This window comes from Curcuma longa, chromosome 7 (assembly GCF_044706935.1).
Source record: "Curcuma longa cultivar G26 ecotype Majalengka, Jawa Barat chromosome 7, ITB_CL_G26_1.1, whole genome shotgun sequence".
Classification (NCBI taxonomy): Eukaryota; Viridiplantae; Streptophyta; class Magnoliopsida; order Zingiberales; family Zingiberaceae; genus Curcuma; species Curcuma longa.
This window is the reverse complement of record NC_133867.1, coordinates 10,304,319-10,325,335: the sequence shown is the minus strand read 5'-3', so window position 1 is coordinate 10,325,335 and position 21,017 is coordinate 10,304,319. Positions and strand designations below refer to the sequence as shown.

The following is a 21,017-nucleotide window of genomic DNA, read 5'->3' as shown; positions in this document are numbered from 1 at the left end:
TATTGTTGTTCCCGTCAAGAACCTCTTCTGGGCAGAACGACACGTCCTCTGTAGTACTATGCGGGAGAACGGAGGAGACTGGCTGACGACCGCCGGAGACCTGCAACCACAGACACCGTGAGATGGACGGCCGGCGGGACCGGCGAGACCACTCCGATGCTTAAGTCAGAGGCCGCTGAAGAGAAAACAAGAGTGGCAATAGTTAATGAACAGTGAGCACATACCTCGCCCCTCCGCAGGGGCTCGCCTTATATAAGGGTGAGTCGGTCCGTACCACGGACGAGGCAAGGTGGACCTTACCTTGAAGGTACTCTCCGTACCTGGGAGGAGTGCCGTCTTTAATGAGGAGGTACATCGTGGACAGTGTCGTACGCCGAGACGGCGCATGGCCATGCCTGGCGGCGTGCTTGTCAGCTGGAGTGGTCAGTAGGACAGGAGAGGGAGTGGTCAGAGACAGAACGTACGATTCAGCCCCGACTCCATGGATCGAGTCGGGCACGCTGTCCAGTCGGACTATCCGGGAATCGGCTTGGCAGGACTATCTATGACACATGCTGGTGAGCTCCGACTTCTCAGGACTGGTCGGGTACATTGTTAATACTAAAAACTTATAGGCAGTGTCTACAAATCAATATTAACGATCCTTGCGCATGGAGTCGCATTAAATTAACAGACCTTCTTTTGGCTGTTTCGTCAAACAAAAAACCACTCTTTGGCAAACCATTGTAAGTTGGAACTTCCTGTACTAATCAATCTTCTTCTCTTTGTTTTCAAACTGTGAAACAAACTTGGTCATCACTCATCACTTGCTCACTTGCAAGTCGCAAGCAATTATCTCATAGTCTTAGCTTATGTTATTACATCACGGGGGCACTGTCCAATTTAAACTCAAAATAGGGAGAAAGAATAATTTTTAAAATTGTTACTTGTATAAATAAAAGCACATACAGAGTTTGGAAATTCCTGAAGGTCCAAAATCATGCGAGCCTCGATGTGCCAATATAGCGCACGTTGCAACCCTCTCTGCTCCAAGCATACTCACCCCTTATATAAGGACAAGGGCGTGACCCAACTGACAACGACCTCAACAACACGGCGGACAAAGAGAACGACGACCAATGTTTTCTAGTGGCAGCGTCGCGATTTTGGAATGGGGACGCAATTTCTGGATTTTAGAGTTAGCAAACCCTAAAATCCAAATGAAGGCGACGGGACATGGCGACGGTGGTGATTGGGACGGGGAGAGGTGACAGCGGCGACGAGCTCTCTCGCAGAGAGATCGAGATCGGGACGGGAGCTGACAAAGGGAGAGGCAACGGCGCCGACGACACAGAGCAGAGAGATCTCGTCGGGACTGGTCACCGACAAAAACGGCGGCGACGACGGCGATGACGCAGAGCAGAGAGATCTCAGGACAGTGAGCCGACGAGAGAGAGAGGATGAGCTATCGCAGAGCAAAATCGGATCGCGCATGGATTGGAGAAGAAACGGCGGAAGGGCGGAAGGAGGAGGAAATGATTCATGTTCGAAGTCGAGTAGCGCGGATGTTTTGCTCAGCCGGCGAGGTGTTTCGAAACGGAAGAAATGGATCAATTTAATTTGAACAAGAAATGAATCAATTTAATTGAAAAGGTACATCGCCCAAGTAACCTAAGAAACGGGAGAAGAAATGGGAGTTTCTTATGTTACTTGCGATGTAATTAAATTGATTCATTTCCAAATTCTTTGTAACTCCCGTTCTGATCCGCCGTTTCTTCTCCAATCCATGCGCGGGGGAGAGGGAGAAAGTACGAAGAGGCGATTTTGCTCGGGTGGTCGATTGTGGTTGCGATGATGACTCGATCCATGTGCGTCATCCTGTTCCTCACCTTCATCACCGCCGGCATGATCCTCGGTCCGTTTCCTTTTTCCCTGTCCCTACCATGTCCTCGGCGTCTCGTTCTCTCAATTTGATGCGTGCCGTCTTGTTATCGTTTTTTGAAATCATGGTCAGTGTGGCACATCTTGTCAGAATCGCTATGTATGCTATCTTTCCAGTCCTATTTATAAAGAATGCCAAGCACCGTATTTCATCCATGAAAGGTTCCAATTTGTACTGAACCTATATTAGGTACAAAATTATTGGAACTAATAGTGAATCATGAATTTAGATTTGAAAATTAAGTTGAAAAGGAAGTTCGGCAAGGTAATTGGTGCTAAATTTTTCTTATCTTTATTATGCCTTCGCAAAATGGACATATTGTCAACATTGCCAATATTTATACACTGATTTTGATGTGCCGTGTGGCTAAGAGATTAGTGAAGGAATCAGTAAGTTGATCAACATAATGCATATGAAACAGAAGAAAGTTACTTGTTTTGAATTTGAGACCGAATAAACTGGAAATCAATCTTAATGCGCTTCATGTGGATGCGGAAAATTAGAGTTTAACATGGATAAAGTTATGCTAACATTATTTACAATCAATTGTTGATGGAGCAACCAGACAGAAGCTAAGTTCTCATAGCAAGTTCTGAACCCAATGAGCTTAGCAATTGTATGACTACAACTCTTTATTCAGCTCATGGAGGCCCATGGATGGAGTTGGCTAAAGAAGGACATGGTTGATGGTTTCGTTGAGGTAGCAAAGAACTTTCTCAGCACTTGACCAAAATGAGCGAAAGATACTGTAGAGCACCATTGACCTGTCAATATTGAGAAAAATCTATAGAAGACAAGCCAGTTACCAGTTGACATGGATGAGGTTTGGAAAGTAGGCTTGGGTTTAGGCATGACGTGTGACCAGCAAACATTGGCTCAATTTCCAAAGTTATCACAAATTTTGACACTGATTTTTTCCTCCATTGAAGTTTGGTGTAGGTGGATTACAATTAGGTAGCACCCTTATTGATGTAATTGCTAGCATATTGTTTACTAAAACTCAGTTGGCCGCCACCTTGGTAGTTCTTCATTTTATTGTTATTATTGGGGCCTCTTTGTATCGGTTGTTGTTATTCAATCACTAGTTCTATTGGGCAGTAATGGTATGTGGCTCCATCTTGCTAGCTTCAGAATTCATGAAGACTTGATGACACAAGTTTATTGTATGATATTGTGGTGTCTTGAGCATAGATGACAACACTAATCTCTTCTGGTACAAGACTGGTAAGAGCTTTAAACGCAAGTTCATCATCGACCAGTGCTAGTTCATCAATGGCAGTTTCAATCTCATTTAGTTATTTCCAATCTAACTAATTATCTTTGACAGTGTAGGCTAGAATTGCTCAAAGACCATAGACTCTGGTCCTTGATTTGTTGGCATATGTCATGGAGAGGCTATCCCAAGCTTGCTTGGTCTTTTATTGTAACAATGTGAGCAATGGTGGTGTCAACTAGAACCACTATGGGATTTTGAAGAAGACTGACTATATTGTCTTCTCCACAGTTTATACTTGGACACATTTAATCTTGTAGGCATGGAAATGTATCATAAATACAACTCATCATATCATATCCATAGAGCAAAGTGAGGATTTGCGTTCTCCAAGTAGAGGCTACATTGAAGGTCATCAATGTGACAACTTGAGGATTGGATCCAGTTGGTGGAAGAGTGGTGGGTTGGAATTTAGCAATGGAGGTTTCATGGTTATTAGCTATAGATAAATTATACTTGTTGAAGCTTGTGTGGCTCTGATACCATATAGAGAGCATCGAGGTAGAAGACAATTAGCTAAATTATAACTTTTGGAATAATGAAATGCCAATAAGATGGTAGAGTCAAAGAATAATGAAGAACCTATGTTAAGTACAAAATAATTATAATTAAGAATGAATTATGAATTTGTATTTGGGACAAAATCAAGTCAAATAAGGAAGGATGACTAATGTAATTGATGTCAATTTATTCTACTATTGGGGTCGTTTTAGTACTTCTCTTTAATGTGTGGGTGGGTATCTTCATTTGATTGGCCTAAACTTAACACATGAATAAGTATTTTTGACATAGGCAAGATTGGAGCCATAACCTCCTTCTCTAATACCATTGGTTTACCACTTATACCAAAAGCTTGAGTTGTTAGTAAATAGACCAATTTATATATTTATATTGTTAATAAAGGTAATGCTGGGTTGAGGAAGCATGTTTCTCTTATCAAAGAATTATGACATGGGTGAGATTTGTGAAATGTCCAATTTTGGTGGACTTGTGAAAAGATTTAACAGAAAATATGAGCTTTCATTCATCCATAGTGTCCAACTTGTATAACAGCTTTGTAGTTTTCTGTGTAGTTCTAGAGATAGTTTTAGAAGAAGATACATTGATCATTAGTAGAGACCATCATGATCTAACAGAGTCACTCATTCTAGAGATTTTCACACTTTGACCTTAAAGATAATGTATAGAAAATCTAGGATATATACCTCCTTTAACTTACCCGCCAACAAAACAGATATTTTATGAGGATGAGTTCACTTGTATCCATAGTTCTTCATGCTTGTTACTTATACATAGCAACACACTTGAAGGATATATTTTCTTGTCACAAACTAAACACATTCATATGTTAGGTAAGATATACTTTTCCTACCACAAAATAAAGATATATCACAAAGTAAAGATATATTCATACGTTTGATATGCTAGCACCCTTGGATTGTAAGCAATACATATAGTTAGTAGATAACCAAAGTATAAATCCGTGGGCTTGGTTAGATTGACTTCTAATACAAAACATAATATATCATGTAGCCAATTTATTGCTCTATATTCTACTTTGATTGTCCCACATGTCTTGTTTCTTGTTTTTTCTTGAAATTAAGTTTATCTCCTTATGGAACTAGGGACCTAATGTAAATATCATTCATATCAGGGTCTAGTTTTAATTTTTAGATTGATTAATAAAATATAGAGGTAGAGGGGACTACTTAATTTGATGAATTAGTTATGAGCTTACCTGAATGAACTTGATACTTAGCTCTCAATGGTCCTTTTAAAAAATAAAATAACTGAACACGTTTGAATACTAGTGCGCTTAGTTCATTTCATTAATGTTTATGAACAAAGTTCATGAACAATTCATAAATGAACGTATTTATTAATTTGTCTAAAATTCGATTATGATCTTATTTCTTTATATTTATATTTAAATATATAAAAACATAAGGCATATCTTAATTGTTTTAACGAATGTTTGAATTTTGACTCATGCTCAAAGCCGTGCTAGGCGACAGATTGAATTTACCATTTTGTTCCTTAGACGAAACACAAAACAAGGTGCATGATGCAAGTGAAATTTCATACTCCCTTTGTGTTGGAATAGCGTTGCCCATGTCGAGAACGATTAGGTATTACAAATTAGTCTTGGTCGATATAGAGGATGACTAGATGAATCAACTATAGTTTATCCCATGAGGCTTCAAATGATTTAGTTTGTCATGCGGAGGGGAAAGGAGAGGAAGAAGACACATTATAAATTGAGATGAAATTAGGAATGAAAGCATACCAACAACAAAAAATAATCGAGGAGGTGGATGGAGGAGGGAGGTGCTAAGAAAAACTCCAGAGGAGGAATCAAGTGATATTAGTCATGGAGTTGTGAGGTAAATTTATAAGAGGGGTTTTTTGCCTTGTCGTTAGAGTCAAAATTTGCATCCATGAGTCAAAATCACCACAAAGTCTTCCCTGCAATAAAAGTTGCGCCAAAGAAGTATATGTATCTATTTTTTTCTCTTCCTCATTGATTAATTGACTAATGTTAGGGTACATTTCATTTTAACCTTATATCTTAGAATAAATTTCACTCTACCCTCTGATTTTAGTACAAATTTCATTAACCTGTATTTTAGGCTAAATTTTATTTTATCTCTGGATTTTAGTTTAGGGTAAGTTTTAGTTGAACCTCAAATTTTACAATAAATTTAATTTTAATCCTGGATTTTTATAGTAAGTTTCATTTTAACCACAGGTTAAATTAGGGTTTTATCAATTGTTTATAATTAAATCAATTAACTGATTAATCAATTTTAATCAAACAATCAAATTAACTTATTTTAATCAATTAATATATTTATTTTATTATCAGTTAATCCTTGATAAGTTTATCAATTAACCAATTTCAAGAATTAGCTTGTCAGTACTTTAATTAATTAATACTGTAACAAATAATTATATATAGATTCTGTAATTAATTAATACTATAATTATCCATATAAGAGTTATGATTATGTTAATGGACATGTGGAGAAATAAGTATCAAGTAAAATTATTTAATTTGGATGTTGGACAATTATGAGAATGATGTCACAAGAATATTGCAAGAATTGATGCTCAAACATGATGCATGACAATTATCAAGGAGATTTTTGTAATAATTTTTATTCCTCTTAAATATTAATGAAAATATTTACTTTAAATTGATATAAACTCATATCTGAAAGTAACTAAAAACCTATTTGTAGGAAATCCTCTCTCAACATGTCCCTTATGAAAGTAGCTAATACAACCTTACCCATCTTTCCTAGAAAGGAAGGAAATAGCTAAGGAAAGAAAAAGGTAGTATGAGAAAATTTATAGGAAAAGAATTATGATCTATTTTCCATCCAATTGTTTCCTTGGAAGGAAGCAAAAGAGGGAGAAATACCTAAATCTTAAATTTTTATTTATTAAAAACATTAATATTTAATATTTAGACATTTATTTCTTTCTCCTTTTCCTCAATGATTTTGATTGGGGATACATTCTTCGTATAAGCACTCAAAGGAGTTCCACTCTGTTCTTGGGGCTCCTAAAACAAATGCTATGTCTCAAGCAATAAATGATCTTATTGTTCTGTAAAGTTAAGACAATAGAATAGTTGTTTTCGATCTTCTTAATTTGCATGATTCAATCTTTAAGTGATTTCATACTTGTAATGCCTGCAGGTATTTTCCTCCAGTTGTTACAATTCTGGAATTTGGAAAAGTCATCTGGTATAATTTCTTCTTGAATGGGCTTGCAGTTAATCTACTCTTGATGCTTTAATTGAAGTTCATAGGGAGCAATACTCTGTTGTATTCAAGAACTCTTAATTTAAATACTCCCTAATCTCTCAGGTTGAATTATTTTGTGTGACTTTAATAGATAACCATGTAATTTCTTAACACGTCCATGAAGTTTATGCTAATTTTTAAAGATAACAGGAACCAAGTTTCTCTTCTACTGCAACTATATAGTTTGATTAAGTTATACAGCTTTCCAGTATTGAAGTTTTGTTCTAGAGTGATAACTTAGGGTGTTTCACACACTTCCTAATTATGTTAGAATTCAATTACTAGATAAGATATGACATATTTAGCTAAGGAAGAATGATGTGATATGCGTGGTAGTAGTTGTCTAACTTGTCTTTACCATTTTTATTAACTTCAAACTATTTCCATTTTTATATCTTCGTCAATCTTGTTTTTTTTTCTCAATGATGATTCACACTGTTGCATGCCTTTCAAAAAACTTCTTTTAATGGACTGTGGGTCACTCACTGTTACAATGTTGCTTAACAAATTTATACATTTCAAAGGGTGTATGATTATGGCTTCATGTTATTTTCATTCTGATGTTTTTTCAAAGTCATGTAATTATTGATATATATAGTCTAGGTAATATCTAAGAATTTGTGCCCACCTTCACATACATAAATTAGAGGAATGCAAAATCCTAGTAAGTGGTAGAATTTTGCAAAATGATCTTCGTTTTTCAATGAGTTGAAGCTTTTATTGATTTGGTATCATATACTATGAGCAAAGTTCCAATCTTTCTTAAAAAACTCTTTGTCCTAGGCCCTTCCCCCTGGGTGTCCAAGAAACAGTCTGCTTTCCTTCATCTTGGACTGGTATGCTTTTGCTTCCTTTCAAAATGATGAAATATTTATTCACCTTTTCTTGTTGTTTAATTTTACAAAATAATTTTTGTTAACATCATCTAGCCAACCCCAAATTTTTGGGAAAAAATAATTGGGACAAATATAATGATGATGGTGTGTTTTTGCTGACTGTAGAGTACTTCTTTTAATGACTTTAGTTTCTTGAAAAAATAGCCTTCACCTTGTGTAGAGCAGATGATAAAAAGCCGCAGAACATAGTTGGTTCTTGTTCAGATCTTCAATGGAGTAGATTTATTTCAAGTTTATCATCCAATTTTTGTTTCTTTCCTATAACGCACACTATCATGAGGTTCATCCAAGTCTGCGAAGCTAACTGAGCCATGACTTGGTTTTCCATAATTGAATATTAGAAATGAAAGGAATTAACAAATTCTCTTAAGGCCTACAAAATTAACATGGAAATTTGTCCCTCTGCTTGCTTTCACTTGAAGAATGTAATTAGCTGAAAGTTGTGAGGGATAGAGTGAGAGATTGAAGATAACTATATTTAATTTAACTAAAAGCAACCAAATTATCTGAGTATTGCTAATGATATAATCATAATTAAAGCTCAATGATGGATAAGATTCATGTAGCAGGCTCAAATAGCTAGGGCATACAAGTTCTAGTCATTGCCCAAAAGTGGTTACAAGATTCAAATTATCCTCTTGTAAACTAGTTTTTCTAAATGGGTCATCTCAAACAAGCAGTCCTAAGATTGAGTTAGTCATCTTTTGATTGAAGGTATTGCAGCCGTTAGTCCTACTAAATTGATTGACTAACCATTATCCCAAAAGCTCAAGCTATTAGGAATTGATCTATTTATATCTTTATATTGTTAAGCCTCCCTCTTGATGTGTGGGTGGGGTATTTGACATGATTAACTTTGAGCTCCCAATACATGAGTTGATTAGATATCCATTTTAACATAGGTGGGAAGCAAACCTCCAACATCCTGCTCTAATGCTTGATTAACTAACCACTTATTCCACAATTAAAAATTAAAAGTATAAGTATAAGAAAGAGACTAATGTGTATATTGTATAGTTAATAAGTCACACGTAGATAAATGTGGTAGTTTATTTTGTTTGCACATAACGAGGGTATTCCCATCCCAACTGACTAGTCATCTTTGGATGGAATGGGCTTCACCCTAATTCAACATTGTATTCGCATCAGATCACTGCTTCTGAGCTATAATGGACAGGAGGAGCATGTTTAAGCTATGATACTCCATATCCATTAGTCCTACAAAGATAAGAATGGTGGTTGATTATGTCTATATATTAAGAGGGAGTCCCCTGATAAAGCACATAAAAGAGAATAGAAAAGAAGAAAAGAAATTACTTTCTTTTTTGATTCAGGATTGTAGACTAACATGCTTATTTATACAAAATATCTAGACAATATATGGAAGATATAATGATTAATATAGTAATAGTGAATATGGTATACAATCTCAATAATAATAATAATAATAATTGATAGTGATAATTCTGGGCATATTAAGTCTTTATAATTGGAATCAATTTGTGAATTATGGACTGTTCTTTTTGTCGTCATCCTAAATCACTAGTAATTTTGGAATGGAGTAGGGCCTCCACTCCAATTCAACATGCAGAGCTAACAACTACCATGCATCTCTCATTTGATACAAATGGAGTATATGCAAACTATCTAAAGTTGTGTAGTTCATCTACCCTCCAACATTGAATGAGACTATATCGTATAGTATGCAATGTTGAAAAATAACCACTAGTTAGAACTATCTATTTAAGATAATATGAAAAAAAAAAATCAACAATAGAAGGAAATGACACAATGTGATATATTAAACAATTTTCTTCATTTGGATCTCGTAGTTAATTTTCATGCTCAACTACCTAAGCTAAGAGGTGTTAGGTGATGAATAAAAGAGTTTAACAATAGATCTTAGTGTTTGCTTTGTTAAGAAACCCTAACTTACTAATGGAGTTGCAACATGCTTCTACACTTATAGTGGAATGATTGGATATGACAAACAATTTTCTAAGTTACTGGCAATGGTGTTGGACAATATCTATTTCTGAAAGCTTGTGATAATTCTAACATGTTTAAGAAATTGGCTTACTTGGTCTCTAATTTTTAACAACTGAAATTGTCTTTTAGACAGCTCCATCATCTTGAGTTTTATATATTTTTCCAATCTTAAATGTTATTTAGGTCTGAGCATGTAGCCACTTTGTGCAGTTTTCTTCTGGTCCAAAATGCTTTCTTATTATCAGATGTGTGTCAATTGTCTCAATTAGAGCTAAATTTGGGCTATAGATCCTCTTATGGTCTGTCAGATTGTTTGTAATACCCATTAAATTATATTGATATTCATATTTGTTTATTTAGGTAAAACCTGAAATTCTCAGCTGGTCACCACGGATTATTCTTTTTCGTAATTTCTTAACGATGGAGGTATCACATTTCCCTTCTAAGAATTTTTTTTCTCAATAATGTTTTATTTCATCTTTTGTGTATATTTAAATTTTAGATTTTCTTTTCTTTTAGGGGATGGAAATGGGGTGGGGCATAGTATGTATGGTGTGCATTGCTGGTGTTAGGATTTTTTTCTTTTGATCTTTGTCCTTGCCAAAGTTACCTAGTTACTGTAATCATAATCAACTTGGTTCACTAATTAGAAGTTGGTATTTATCCACTGTGTTTGTCCATCCCTTGTGCTATATTCTTGAAAATAAAATAACAGTATTAGGTCTGGGAGAAAAACGTGTCTTCTATTTTTCCACCTCTTCACTTCTTTATGCATTGCTGCATTTTGCTTGTAAATTTTAACAAATATTATATGCATCCAATATTTTTTATGTAGATTCTTTTATTATAAGGTTTTTGTGTACACCTTTGATGGTTGGTCTCTCATTGCTTCCCAACTTAAACAGGACTTTTCCATTATTATTTTTTTATGTGATGTAGAGAAGCAAAAAAAAATCAAAAGGGCACCCCAAATCATTCTTATCTTCAAAAGAGTGGCTTTCTTTCATAAATTATCAAAACAACATCTCACCCATAAATTGATGCCCAAAGTGCCCCTATATGCTTCATCTTGGAGTGGCTTTGCAATGCAAAGTGCTTTGATCCCAAAGTGCCCCTATGTGCTCCAAGGTGGGTAGGTAAGATATTGTGTTTATTGATAAGAAAGAGATTTGTGTTGTCGAGGTTATTTCTTTAGTTGAGAATGGAGATAAAATTTTAGACATTATATACGTTGATTTTTTAATTTTTATAGGTTTTTTGTTTTTTTACTTTTGTTTCCTTTTCCTTCTATTTCCTTTTTTTCTCTTCTAGTTAGCGTATCAAAAAACAAAAAATAGGAAAAAATAGAAACAAAACAAACAAACAAAAAATCAATGGTGCAATTTTGACCAAAGTTGCACTAGTTTTGGTCAAGGTTACTTTAAGGTAGTGCAACTTTAACCAAAGTTGCTCCAAGGTGGAGGACACATGGCTAGTTCGGGTATTAAATTATGGGCAGGTGCTCTTTTGATAAATTTTGAAAGAGAGGCATCCTTTTGATGATATGGACAATTTGGGACGCTCTTTTGATTTTCTGTCAATTCAGAAATGGATATTGCAAGTTTGATTAAATTGACTTGAAGGTTGTCATACATTTCTCAGAGTTGTGTTGTTACTCTTACAGGAATGTGATTATCTTAAAACAATTGCTGAGCCTCATCTTCAAGCTTCTCAAGTGCAGGATACTAAAACAGGGAAGGTAAGTTTTCATTCTCATAACATATACATGAAACAACTCTATGGACCCGCTTAGCCTTTTTTTATTAGGGGCGCTATTTTTTTATTTACTTTATGCTATTTTTTCTAACATGATCTACTATTGTGTTTACTATTTGATTCTTTTTCATCATTCATCAGACTGCTTTTAACACTTGAGGACAGGTATCTGCAGAGGTGGTTTAACTTCATGATCTGATTTGAAAGTCGAACAAATGGTTGGTTTTATATGGTCCAATTATACATATATACACATGTACATATATAAATATATGTATAAGTGTATGTATGCATATATATATTACTTCTTGAATGAGAAACAACTAGATAATATCAGCACCATATTCCTTGGAAAGTGGAAGTGTTGATAGGTCAATGACTATGAACATGCTTGTTGATTTTGCCAAGTTTATTTTAACAACATTTTACCTACGACATTTTTCTCAGTCGAAGTCGCTATTTTTATATGTATATCGGTGTCTAACAATAAGTAGCATGACTTTTCTGTTTGTTTTTCTTCTAAATATTGATGTAATCTTAATTTAAAATTTTCTAATTGGTACTAGACTAGAATGAGGAGCCTTGACGCAACAGTAAAGTGGTTGCCATGTGATCTGAATGTCAAGGGTTTAAGTCATAGAAATAGTCTCTTGCATTGCAAGATAAGGCTGCATACAATAGACCCAATATGGTCTGACCTTTCCTCGGGACTCCGCATTGGCGAGATTTTTATGCACTGGACTATTCTTTTTTACTAGGTTAGGATGGAAGGATCTACGGTTTACCATTCTTGGACTCTTCATTTGCCCCCCTTTAATATCAGTTTTGGGTATACAATGCTCTTAGTCAAATTCTAACACTTTATTGATTGTGTGCAAAAAAATTTCTAAAACATCCATGTTTGCCACACATCGAACCTTGGTTATATAGATTTTTTAATATTATTTTGTATGTAAGAGTTACATATGCAATTTTTCTCACTTCTCCTTTTCTTTATCAGGATTATTTTTTTAGTATGTTGACTTGAACATTGTTTATTGGTTTATTTTGTATACAGTGCCCGAGACCTTTTTTCTTAGGTCTATTTTCTAATAAACAAATTCATGAAAATAAGAAGTCATGAAATAAGATTTCCTATGTCAATGTGTCATTTTTTTCTGTTTAGGTTGTTTTGTTGAAAACCTATTAAATGTTTATTTTTTTTAAAGAGAAAATTATCAACTATTTATTATGCTACTGTGAATTTGTCTTGAGAAGTTGTTCCATGCTTCTTACCTCATTCTTGTTTTTTTAGGCCGTTACAAGTGATGCTCGAACAAGTTATGGTACCTTTCTAACACTTGGACAAACAAAATTCTCAATGATTCAGGTTGGTATTACTTGCAATTTTTAGTCGCCTTTTAGTTTTAGGACTATCAGTTCTCAGAAATACAATTCCTCTTCCTATTGAATATGTGCTTGTAATTCTAACTCATGAACGCTTGCTTATTTCACTGATAGTGTGATGGTGTATTCATATTGACCGAAATATGATCTAAAAACTCATTCTAACTTGACTTGAATTTTGTTATAGGGAATTATTCATCACACAACCCTCTAGATAGACTCGCTTACCTATAGATGTTATTAAGGAATATAGAATATTACAAGGACACCCAACTTGCATGCTACATATGAGCTCATCAAGGTTTAAGTAATATAGCGGAAGCTTATGTGATTGTTAGAGTCTTTTGATGTCACTTTATCCTGTGGAGGTGCTTCTTAGTAATTTGTATTTACTTCTTCGACAATAATGTCAGTTTATCCTGTGGAGGTGCTTCTCAGTAATTTGTGTTTACTTCTTCAACAATATGCTGATTGGCATACATAACAAATTCATAGATCCAATTTATCCTTGACTTACCTTTGATATTTGTCTACTGTGTAAGGCTGTTGAAAAGCGGATTGCTATATTCACTCAGATCCCACAAGAAAATGCAGAGCTGCTTTATGTAATTAGGTAGCAATAATTCAAAATATTCTTGCAGAATAGATATTCATGAATAAGTAATAATCAGGAATGCTCTGTTGCACAGGTACCGACCAACCGAGTATTACTTGGTACATCATGATTATCTGCCTGAAGATGTAAGTATTTATTTTTTGTCAAAATAGAAAATAATAATAATCTACATCTAAATTCCTTTATCTAAGGATTACTGTTGCAACCCGAACCCTCAATGCAGACAATAGCAGGGCTAAAGGGAGGCCAACGTGTAGCGACGATGCTTATGTATTTAAGTAATGTGGTAGAAGGGGGCGAAACATACTTTCCATTGGTTAGTTGTGATGAATTATCTCTCATCATGTTTCTATTTGGAGAATGCTTGTCTGTATAAAAAAGAAATCTCTTACACACTGAAAACTTAACTAGTGTTAACCAAAATTAGCCACTTCTAGGGAACCAATTTAGATCCATCTTCCATTAGTTGCTAAAAATTTTTGCAAGGTGTCTGATTATTATTATTATTATTATTATTATTTTGTCAGCCTCAAGTGTAAAACAATTGAGTAGAAATAAAAATGATAATATCCAAACCTTTTGAACTAAGTTTAGCCTAAATTAATGGTTAATGGGCATTGATTGCTCAAGCCTAACCAGAATGGATGCCTTGTTTGCTTGCTAATGCAATGAGTTGACATTTGATATCTTCTAACTAGTTTTTTAAATTGTCATGTTAACTTTTTACCTCAGTTTTAGTAAACCAGCGCATGTACTTGCCCAAATTCTATTCTTTAAACAAGCATGTATGTTAGCAAACATTGTTAAACTGATATGATCATTTCCTCTACTTCAGTTAGTTAGGTGCTTTGAGTCAAAAGATGCTTTTGCTTTTAACAAGTTCTCAATCTAAATTTCGACCTTGAACTAGACTAGTTCCGAGACTGTCGACCCATCTAATCCACCATTTAATTCTGGATCTTAAAGTATTGTTTTCATGAAACTCAAACAGTGTGACCTTTGAAAAATCTTTGCTGGGAGCTTCAGTTATGATCTAATTTCCTCCTCATGCATCCATCTGCTGATGATCCCTTTTCTTTTTCAAACATTTTCCTCTTCAGGCAGGATCTGGCAACTGCAGCTGTGGAGGTGTGACGGTGCAGGGACTGTGTGTCAAACCAAACAAGGGAGATGCACTCCTTTTCTGGAACATGGTCCACCTTCTCACTCTTCTTTCATGACATGATCTACTTGTCAATGCAATCTATCCTTTTTATCTCGTTGCAAGCATGAACTCTGCAGAAGAGACATGGGTCAAAAGTGGTGTGCTTTCTTTTTTTTTCTAATTGTAGGGCCTCAACGGGAAAGTAGACCCAAGGAGTCTTCATTCGGGCTGCCCAGTTCTTAAAGGGGAGAAGTGGACAGCCACGAGCTGGATGAGGCAGGGTACGTTCTTCGTCAGACCATAATGAACATAAGACGTACCTTGTAGGAACTGAAAAAGTTCATGTGGACAAACATCAACAAAATTGATGCTGATTAACTTGTATAATGTAACACGACAGGAAGTGCGAGGGGCTTTTGGAATACCAAGAAACCATGGACTTCTGAGGCATTCAAACGATCCTATACGGCATGATGAAAGATCCACCATCAGGAGTCAACAATAGCAACTTTAGTCATTGCCTGGCCTTCCACTCAAATAATGGAGCGTCAGACAATAGCTAAGTTAACTCCTCAAGAAAATGAAGTATAATTTGTTTTTTTTATTATTATTCAATAGATTATTGAATCATTTGATGATTTAAAGATGTCTTTTCCAAAGGATAATTGTGTTGTGTCGTCCAGTATAACACTCTATTTCTACTTGTTTGACTTTTACTTTGTCTTTGGTGAGAAAAAGAAGAGAATAAAATTACCATAGTGCCCTCATCTTTGTTGACAAACACTTTGAACTGTTTAGGACATATGCGTTTTGGATCGAAAAATTGCTCTGCGGAGAGAGTAAGTCAACTCCTCTCCGTCAGTTTACCACAAGGAGAAGGAGAGCTCCTCGAAACTAGAGCTTTCTTCTCCATCAACAAGAAAGAACACACAGGAACTTTAGGTTAAAGTTCCTGGAGGTTGCAGAAGTACAGAGCTAACTGAAACGGTTAGCATGAAAATGTAATTAGATTGCTATAAACCACACTTAATGAAGAAACACCTAGCTTCTTGGATTAACTCTCTTTGATATCCTCTCACTTAATTCTACCAGTCACTGATGCTGTTGTCCTCCAACATCCTGAATTCTCATGCAATGCAGTGCAATCCCATGCATCCCGACCACAAGCTCCTCAGCAACCTCTTCTGCATGCACTCAAACAAGCCCATGCACTTCTTATATCTTTAATCACGCTTGATTTAGGAAGAAAAGACGGTCAGCAATTTACCCTTTTCGGCTTCTTGTAGAGGAGCTCAGGAGGGATCTGGTACAGGTCCTCGTCTACCGCCCTGGGATCTCTCCTAGGCCTTGCTTCTCCTCTCCTCTTCCTCCTCCCACAGCATCATCAAACACCTTCCCCTGCTTCCTTTCCTGCCCTCTCTGAAGCTGCTTCTCATCCCCCTTCTTCACCTTCAAACCAACACAAAATCAATCAGGTGCGTGTTTACCACAGAAGAGAGATAGAGAGAGAGAGAGAGAGATCTGCAGTGAGTTACTTACCCTTCCTCCACAGGAAGTTCGCAGAGGTGGCAACTTGAAGAGATCATCACCAGCTGCTGCCTCGCCATGGAATTGGCACCCTCGGACCAGCCCAGCCTGCACAGCCGACTCGAAGTACTGGGTGATGGGGAGATCGCTGCAGTAGTCCCAGTTGCCGAAGGCTGGAATGCTCTGCCTCTTGTTCGTCGTCGTCACCACGTCCTGCAAAGACTCATCTAAGAGATTCCAAGTGGATGACGATGAAGGTACTCTCGACAGCTAATTAGTTCACATACCTCCATTGATGTTCGGACGCAGCAGAAAGGCAGAGAAAGTAAGCTGATCTGAGGGTCTATATAGAGGAGGTAAAAGTTCCCTTCGAGATTTCTTATATGTCGAGAGAGAGAGAGAGAGAGACCCATTCCATGTGGGATCTATGAAAGCATCGCCTGCGATGCCATAAACGCTAATGGCAAAGGCTCTCGATCTCATTCATTCGACTTAAAGCGAGAGTATGTGAATACATTAAATGGCAGTATATGAACCAACTACTGTGCAGTACTTTTGAGCAAGCTAAGTCTGGAAATCAAAAGACTGAACTAGCTAGGGAAAACAACAAAACTGGTGATCAGAGTAATTAAGTAGCTAGCTAGTAACAAATGGAGGGAGGGCTACGTACAGATTAAAATACATATAGAGATCGATGAAGGTCCTTGTGTTGTCACAGGGCGAGGAAAGAGAAGCTAGCTAGGATACAAAGAGCTGAACTGGCTTCCTCATTATACGTAGTTTTGGCTTCAGACCAGGAAGCCAACTGTGTTGCCCAATATAATATAAAAGAAGGTCATCTGGATCCCCTAAAGTCAAGCCTTTCCACAGTCTGTTTGCTTTACGACTCGTCTCCCAAGAAAACAGGGACCCTTCCTTGACTGCCCCTCCCCTAGTCCAAGGAAAAGAAGTAGAATATTATAACTGCCCGGTCAGTATTTTTTTATTTTTTTTCTTTCTTTCTTTTTCAAATTTGACTGTGATTTTCTTTTTAATTTTACCAAATTAAATCAGATCATGTATAATTTAAATATAAGTTAATATTGTGTCAGAGAAAGAATATTTTTGTATAGGTATTGATTGCTGGGCAGTATAGAAGATATTGATCATCTACCACTTTGGGCGGGTGCCAAGGTATTTGTAGTCTCACTGTTAACGTACACATCTGTCACTCCCTGCACCGGTAAAAAACAAAGTGCATGCCTCTTTGACCGACAGAGACAAAACTCCGGTAACCATTTTTTTTTCTTTGCTTACAAGAAAAAGAAAGAAAAATTAAAATGAAGAGACAATTACTTATATTTATAATAGTTATAGAGCAGTAGAAATTATGAAATAATCATGAAAGAAAAAAAAATGATCGACAGGTGCAATCATAAAATAGATAGAATAATAATAGAAAGAGTTGACTTGAGTGATGATGTGCAACATGGAGTAATCAATTATCACAGTTGTGATTCATAATCATAAAGAAATTATATTGTTATTATATTATAGATAAATATAATGAAATACATTTTGTATTACATAAAAGATAATATCAACATATCATACATATATAAGTAGAAATAATTTTATAAAACATGCAAAAAGGAAATGATTAAAAGTCAGATGGTAAAAGGACGTCGATAAATTTTTACAAGACATGCATACAATAACAATTTTAATTTTTTACAATAGTTTATCTATCATAAGAAGATACGTGTATCTCTATGAGCAAATATTTCTTAATAGCATTGAAAGAATCAATAGTTACATCGATTGCAATCGCTTATAACAATCATGATTCACAGAAAAAAAAAAACTTGTGAAAATGGAATAATGATAAAAGAGAAAAAGAGAGATTGATTGTCGGGTGTCGATTGCTCCTGATAGTAATAGCAGGAGTCGATAGGTGAAGCTGTGAAGAGCAAAAAAAAATCCGACGGATGAAGAGGAAGAAGAAATCACGGATGAAAAATCAAGTGGATAACGCAGAAAAAGAAATCACGTGCGTGAGAAAAAGAAGGGTTAGGGATTTTATTTTTTTCCAAGTTTCCTTCCCTCTTTATGTAACCTCCGTAAACAAACAAAAAAAAAAAAAAGCTCTTCCCATACAAACAATCCGATTTTAACCCAGACTATGGAAGAAACCGTCCAATTTTTTACTAGGCTATATAATTAAAAATTAGATCCTAAACTATTATTAAAAGGAAAAATAAAATATTAATTGGACTTAATTAACAGCCCGGGTAAACTTGCTTCCGTCCTTGAACTAGATGATTTCAAGCGGTACAAGAGTCGATTCTCAATAGGTACATAATGCTCCGTTAATTATCTCACTTTTTCTTGTGGACATTACTATTATTGGATAAAGTTCTCGTAATTAATCTCCTTTTATAAAGTTAGGATTGTCAAAATGATGATTTCACCTTTTATTAGGAATAAAAAGATAAAAAAGATAATTATAGAATACTCTATGTATAATAATGATATTTTTCTGAGATGATAATATAATATAATAAAATTTAATATAATAAAGATGGGAGACCGTGTGTAGCAGCGGCAGCAGCTCCCATGCACGTCGTCGCGCGCCTCCCCATGCACGTAGGTAATCGCTTCACGTAAACCGCCGTATCTAACGTTGGATGATACGCTGCGAGAGCAGATGGGTTTAGGGCACAGCCACATGACCACCCTATTCAATTAATTAATTAATTAAGTTTAAATATATATTATTAATTTTTTTTGAAAAAAAACTCAAATGTTATTTCCGTTTTAAAAAAAAATAAAATAGTATAATAATAGATGCCACAATAATTAGTACAATATAGAGTAAACTTATTTTTAATTTTACCAAAATTAATAAATAGAATATTATTATATTAAAATAATTTTTATTAATTTGTTAAAATTAATTAAAATCATTTTAACTTAATTACAAATTATTTTAAAAGTATTGTAGTAACTATGGATATATATAGTTGTTATAATTAATAGTTTTAAAATATTTTTGATCAAATTTGAATAATTTTAACTTAGTTGATGAAGTATTTTGATTTTTATATACATTAATTTTGATTAAGTTGGGTGAGTTTACTTTAACATATTATTTCAGCTATAGCGATAATTACTACAATATCATTGGAATAAGGCTATTTTTAAAATAAAAAAATATATATTAAAATGATAATAAGAGATAGACTAAAAAATAAGTTAAATTGTAAAAATTTATTAATTAAAATTTTGATATTTTATTGCATGTTAAATTTAGTGTAATAGAAGAAGAAATAAATTAATTTTCCATATGATCGAGGCCCAATTAAGATCGGGCCCATATTTAATTGGGCCATGTAATCCTTCTCGTCGAAAAATTGGGTTGGGCCGGATCTTGTAACTTTAGTATTAGTTACAATTCTGATTCACAACTCGAAATTATAAAAGTTATTGGGTTGGGCCGGATGTAAAAAATTTAGGGGGCGTTTGGTTTGGAAAATATTTTCCATTTTCTGTTTTCCATTTTCTATTTCTAGTTTTCTATTTTCTGTCTAGTTTTCAAAAACAAAAATATGTTTGGTATGATATGTTTTTTTCTATTTTCTAGAATAGAAAACTGGAAAACGCGTTTGGTTTGATAACTATTTTCTATATTTTTTATTTTAACTAATAATCAATTATCTGATTCACAACTCGAAATTATAAAATTCTCGCGTAGCTTGGGATGGCAGAGGCGGCGGACAGGCGGCAGCGGATGAAGGGCTTGCAAACAATTTAGTTTTTTTCTCCTCTTCGCGAGCTGGCGACAACTCGGTTTGGAAGATCTTACTTGACTTCTATTTTCAAATTATTTTAAAATGATTTTATAAAAAAAAATTTTATCAAAATTATCACTTCTTTTTATTTATTTATATTTTATAAAAGTTTTATCAAAAAACTTCTTTTTATATTTTTTAAAAAAAATATTCTTAAATTTATATAATTTATAATACCTCATTTGACTTTGTTCAATTTAAAAATATATATATACTTTTTGATATTGTTAAATTCGTAACTCACAATAGGTTTAGTTAAAAATACATATATTTTTTATTTATTTAACAAATTTTTATTAAATTTAATATCAAAATTGTCCACGAAATGCCCTATTGATAAATATATATATATTTAAAAATATTTTATAAAAAGAAAGAAAATGCCGTGTATTCAAAACAAATTCGACAGACAGCGAACCACACCCACGAGCAACCCACATGTGGGCCTGGTCACGTACAAGAGGGTCCCACTGCCGCAGAGCAAGGGACGAACGTCCCGAAAGTACCACCAACTATTTCTCCAAATTCCACCTATGCCTAAAAGTACCTCGCACAAAACACACCAGGTACTGAATTCGATTTAAGTGTGCGGTCCCACTCGTCGGAGTTCAGACCTTTCTGGGTGAAACTTCGGGTTAGAAATCTGGTACGTCTAATATTCCAGGCAAGGTAATAAAAGCGGGCAAGTTGATGGTCGTTGCCAGGCCCACTGTCGTATCGGATCCTATCCATCGGCTACTCTCATTCAAGCGTAAATCTCACCGTTCAATCTAAGCTCAAGCTGCATCCAACGACTCGGATTTCGTAAAATCGAACTCACTTCGAAGTATTCTTGCAGAGAATCCTATGACTAGGGTTCGACGCTCTC

At 35.0% G+C, this 21,017-nt stretch overlaps 1 protein-coding gene and 1 pseudogene across 1 annotated transcript; one reads left to right on the top strand and one right to left on the bottom strand.

The window, feature by feature from the left end:
• The first annotated feature begins 1,727 nt into the window (after nt 1–1,727).
• On the top strand, nt 1,728–15,351 carry LOC141832356 (prolyl 4-hydroxylase 1). The gene is made up of 12 exons (XM_074719859.1): nt 1,728–1,894; nt 6,899–6,946; nt 7,790–7,842; nt 10,252–10,317; nt 11,555–11,629; nt 12,941–13,015; nt 13,575–13,645; nt 13,722–13,773; nt 13,872–13,964; nt 14,749–14,841; nt 14,980–15,073; nt 15,193–15,351. Exons 1-12 carry the CDS (start codon nt 1,831–1,833, stop codon nt 15,264–15,266), a joined length of 858 nt encoding a protein of 285 aa, XP_074575960.1. The 5' UTR covers nt 1,728–1,830; the 3' UTR covers nt 15,267–15,351.
• A 518-nt stretch (nt 15,352–15,869) lies between these two features.
• On the bottom strand, nt 15,870–16,721 carry LOC141832420 (uncharacterized; annotated as a pseudogene).
• Nucleotides 16,722–21,017: the final 4,296 nt, after the last annotated feature.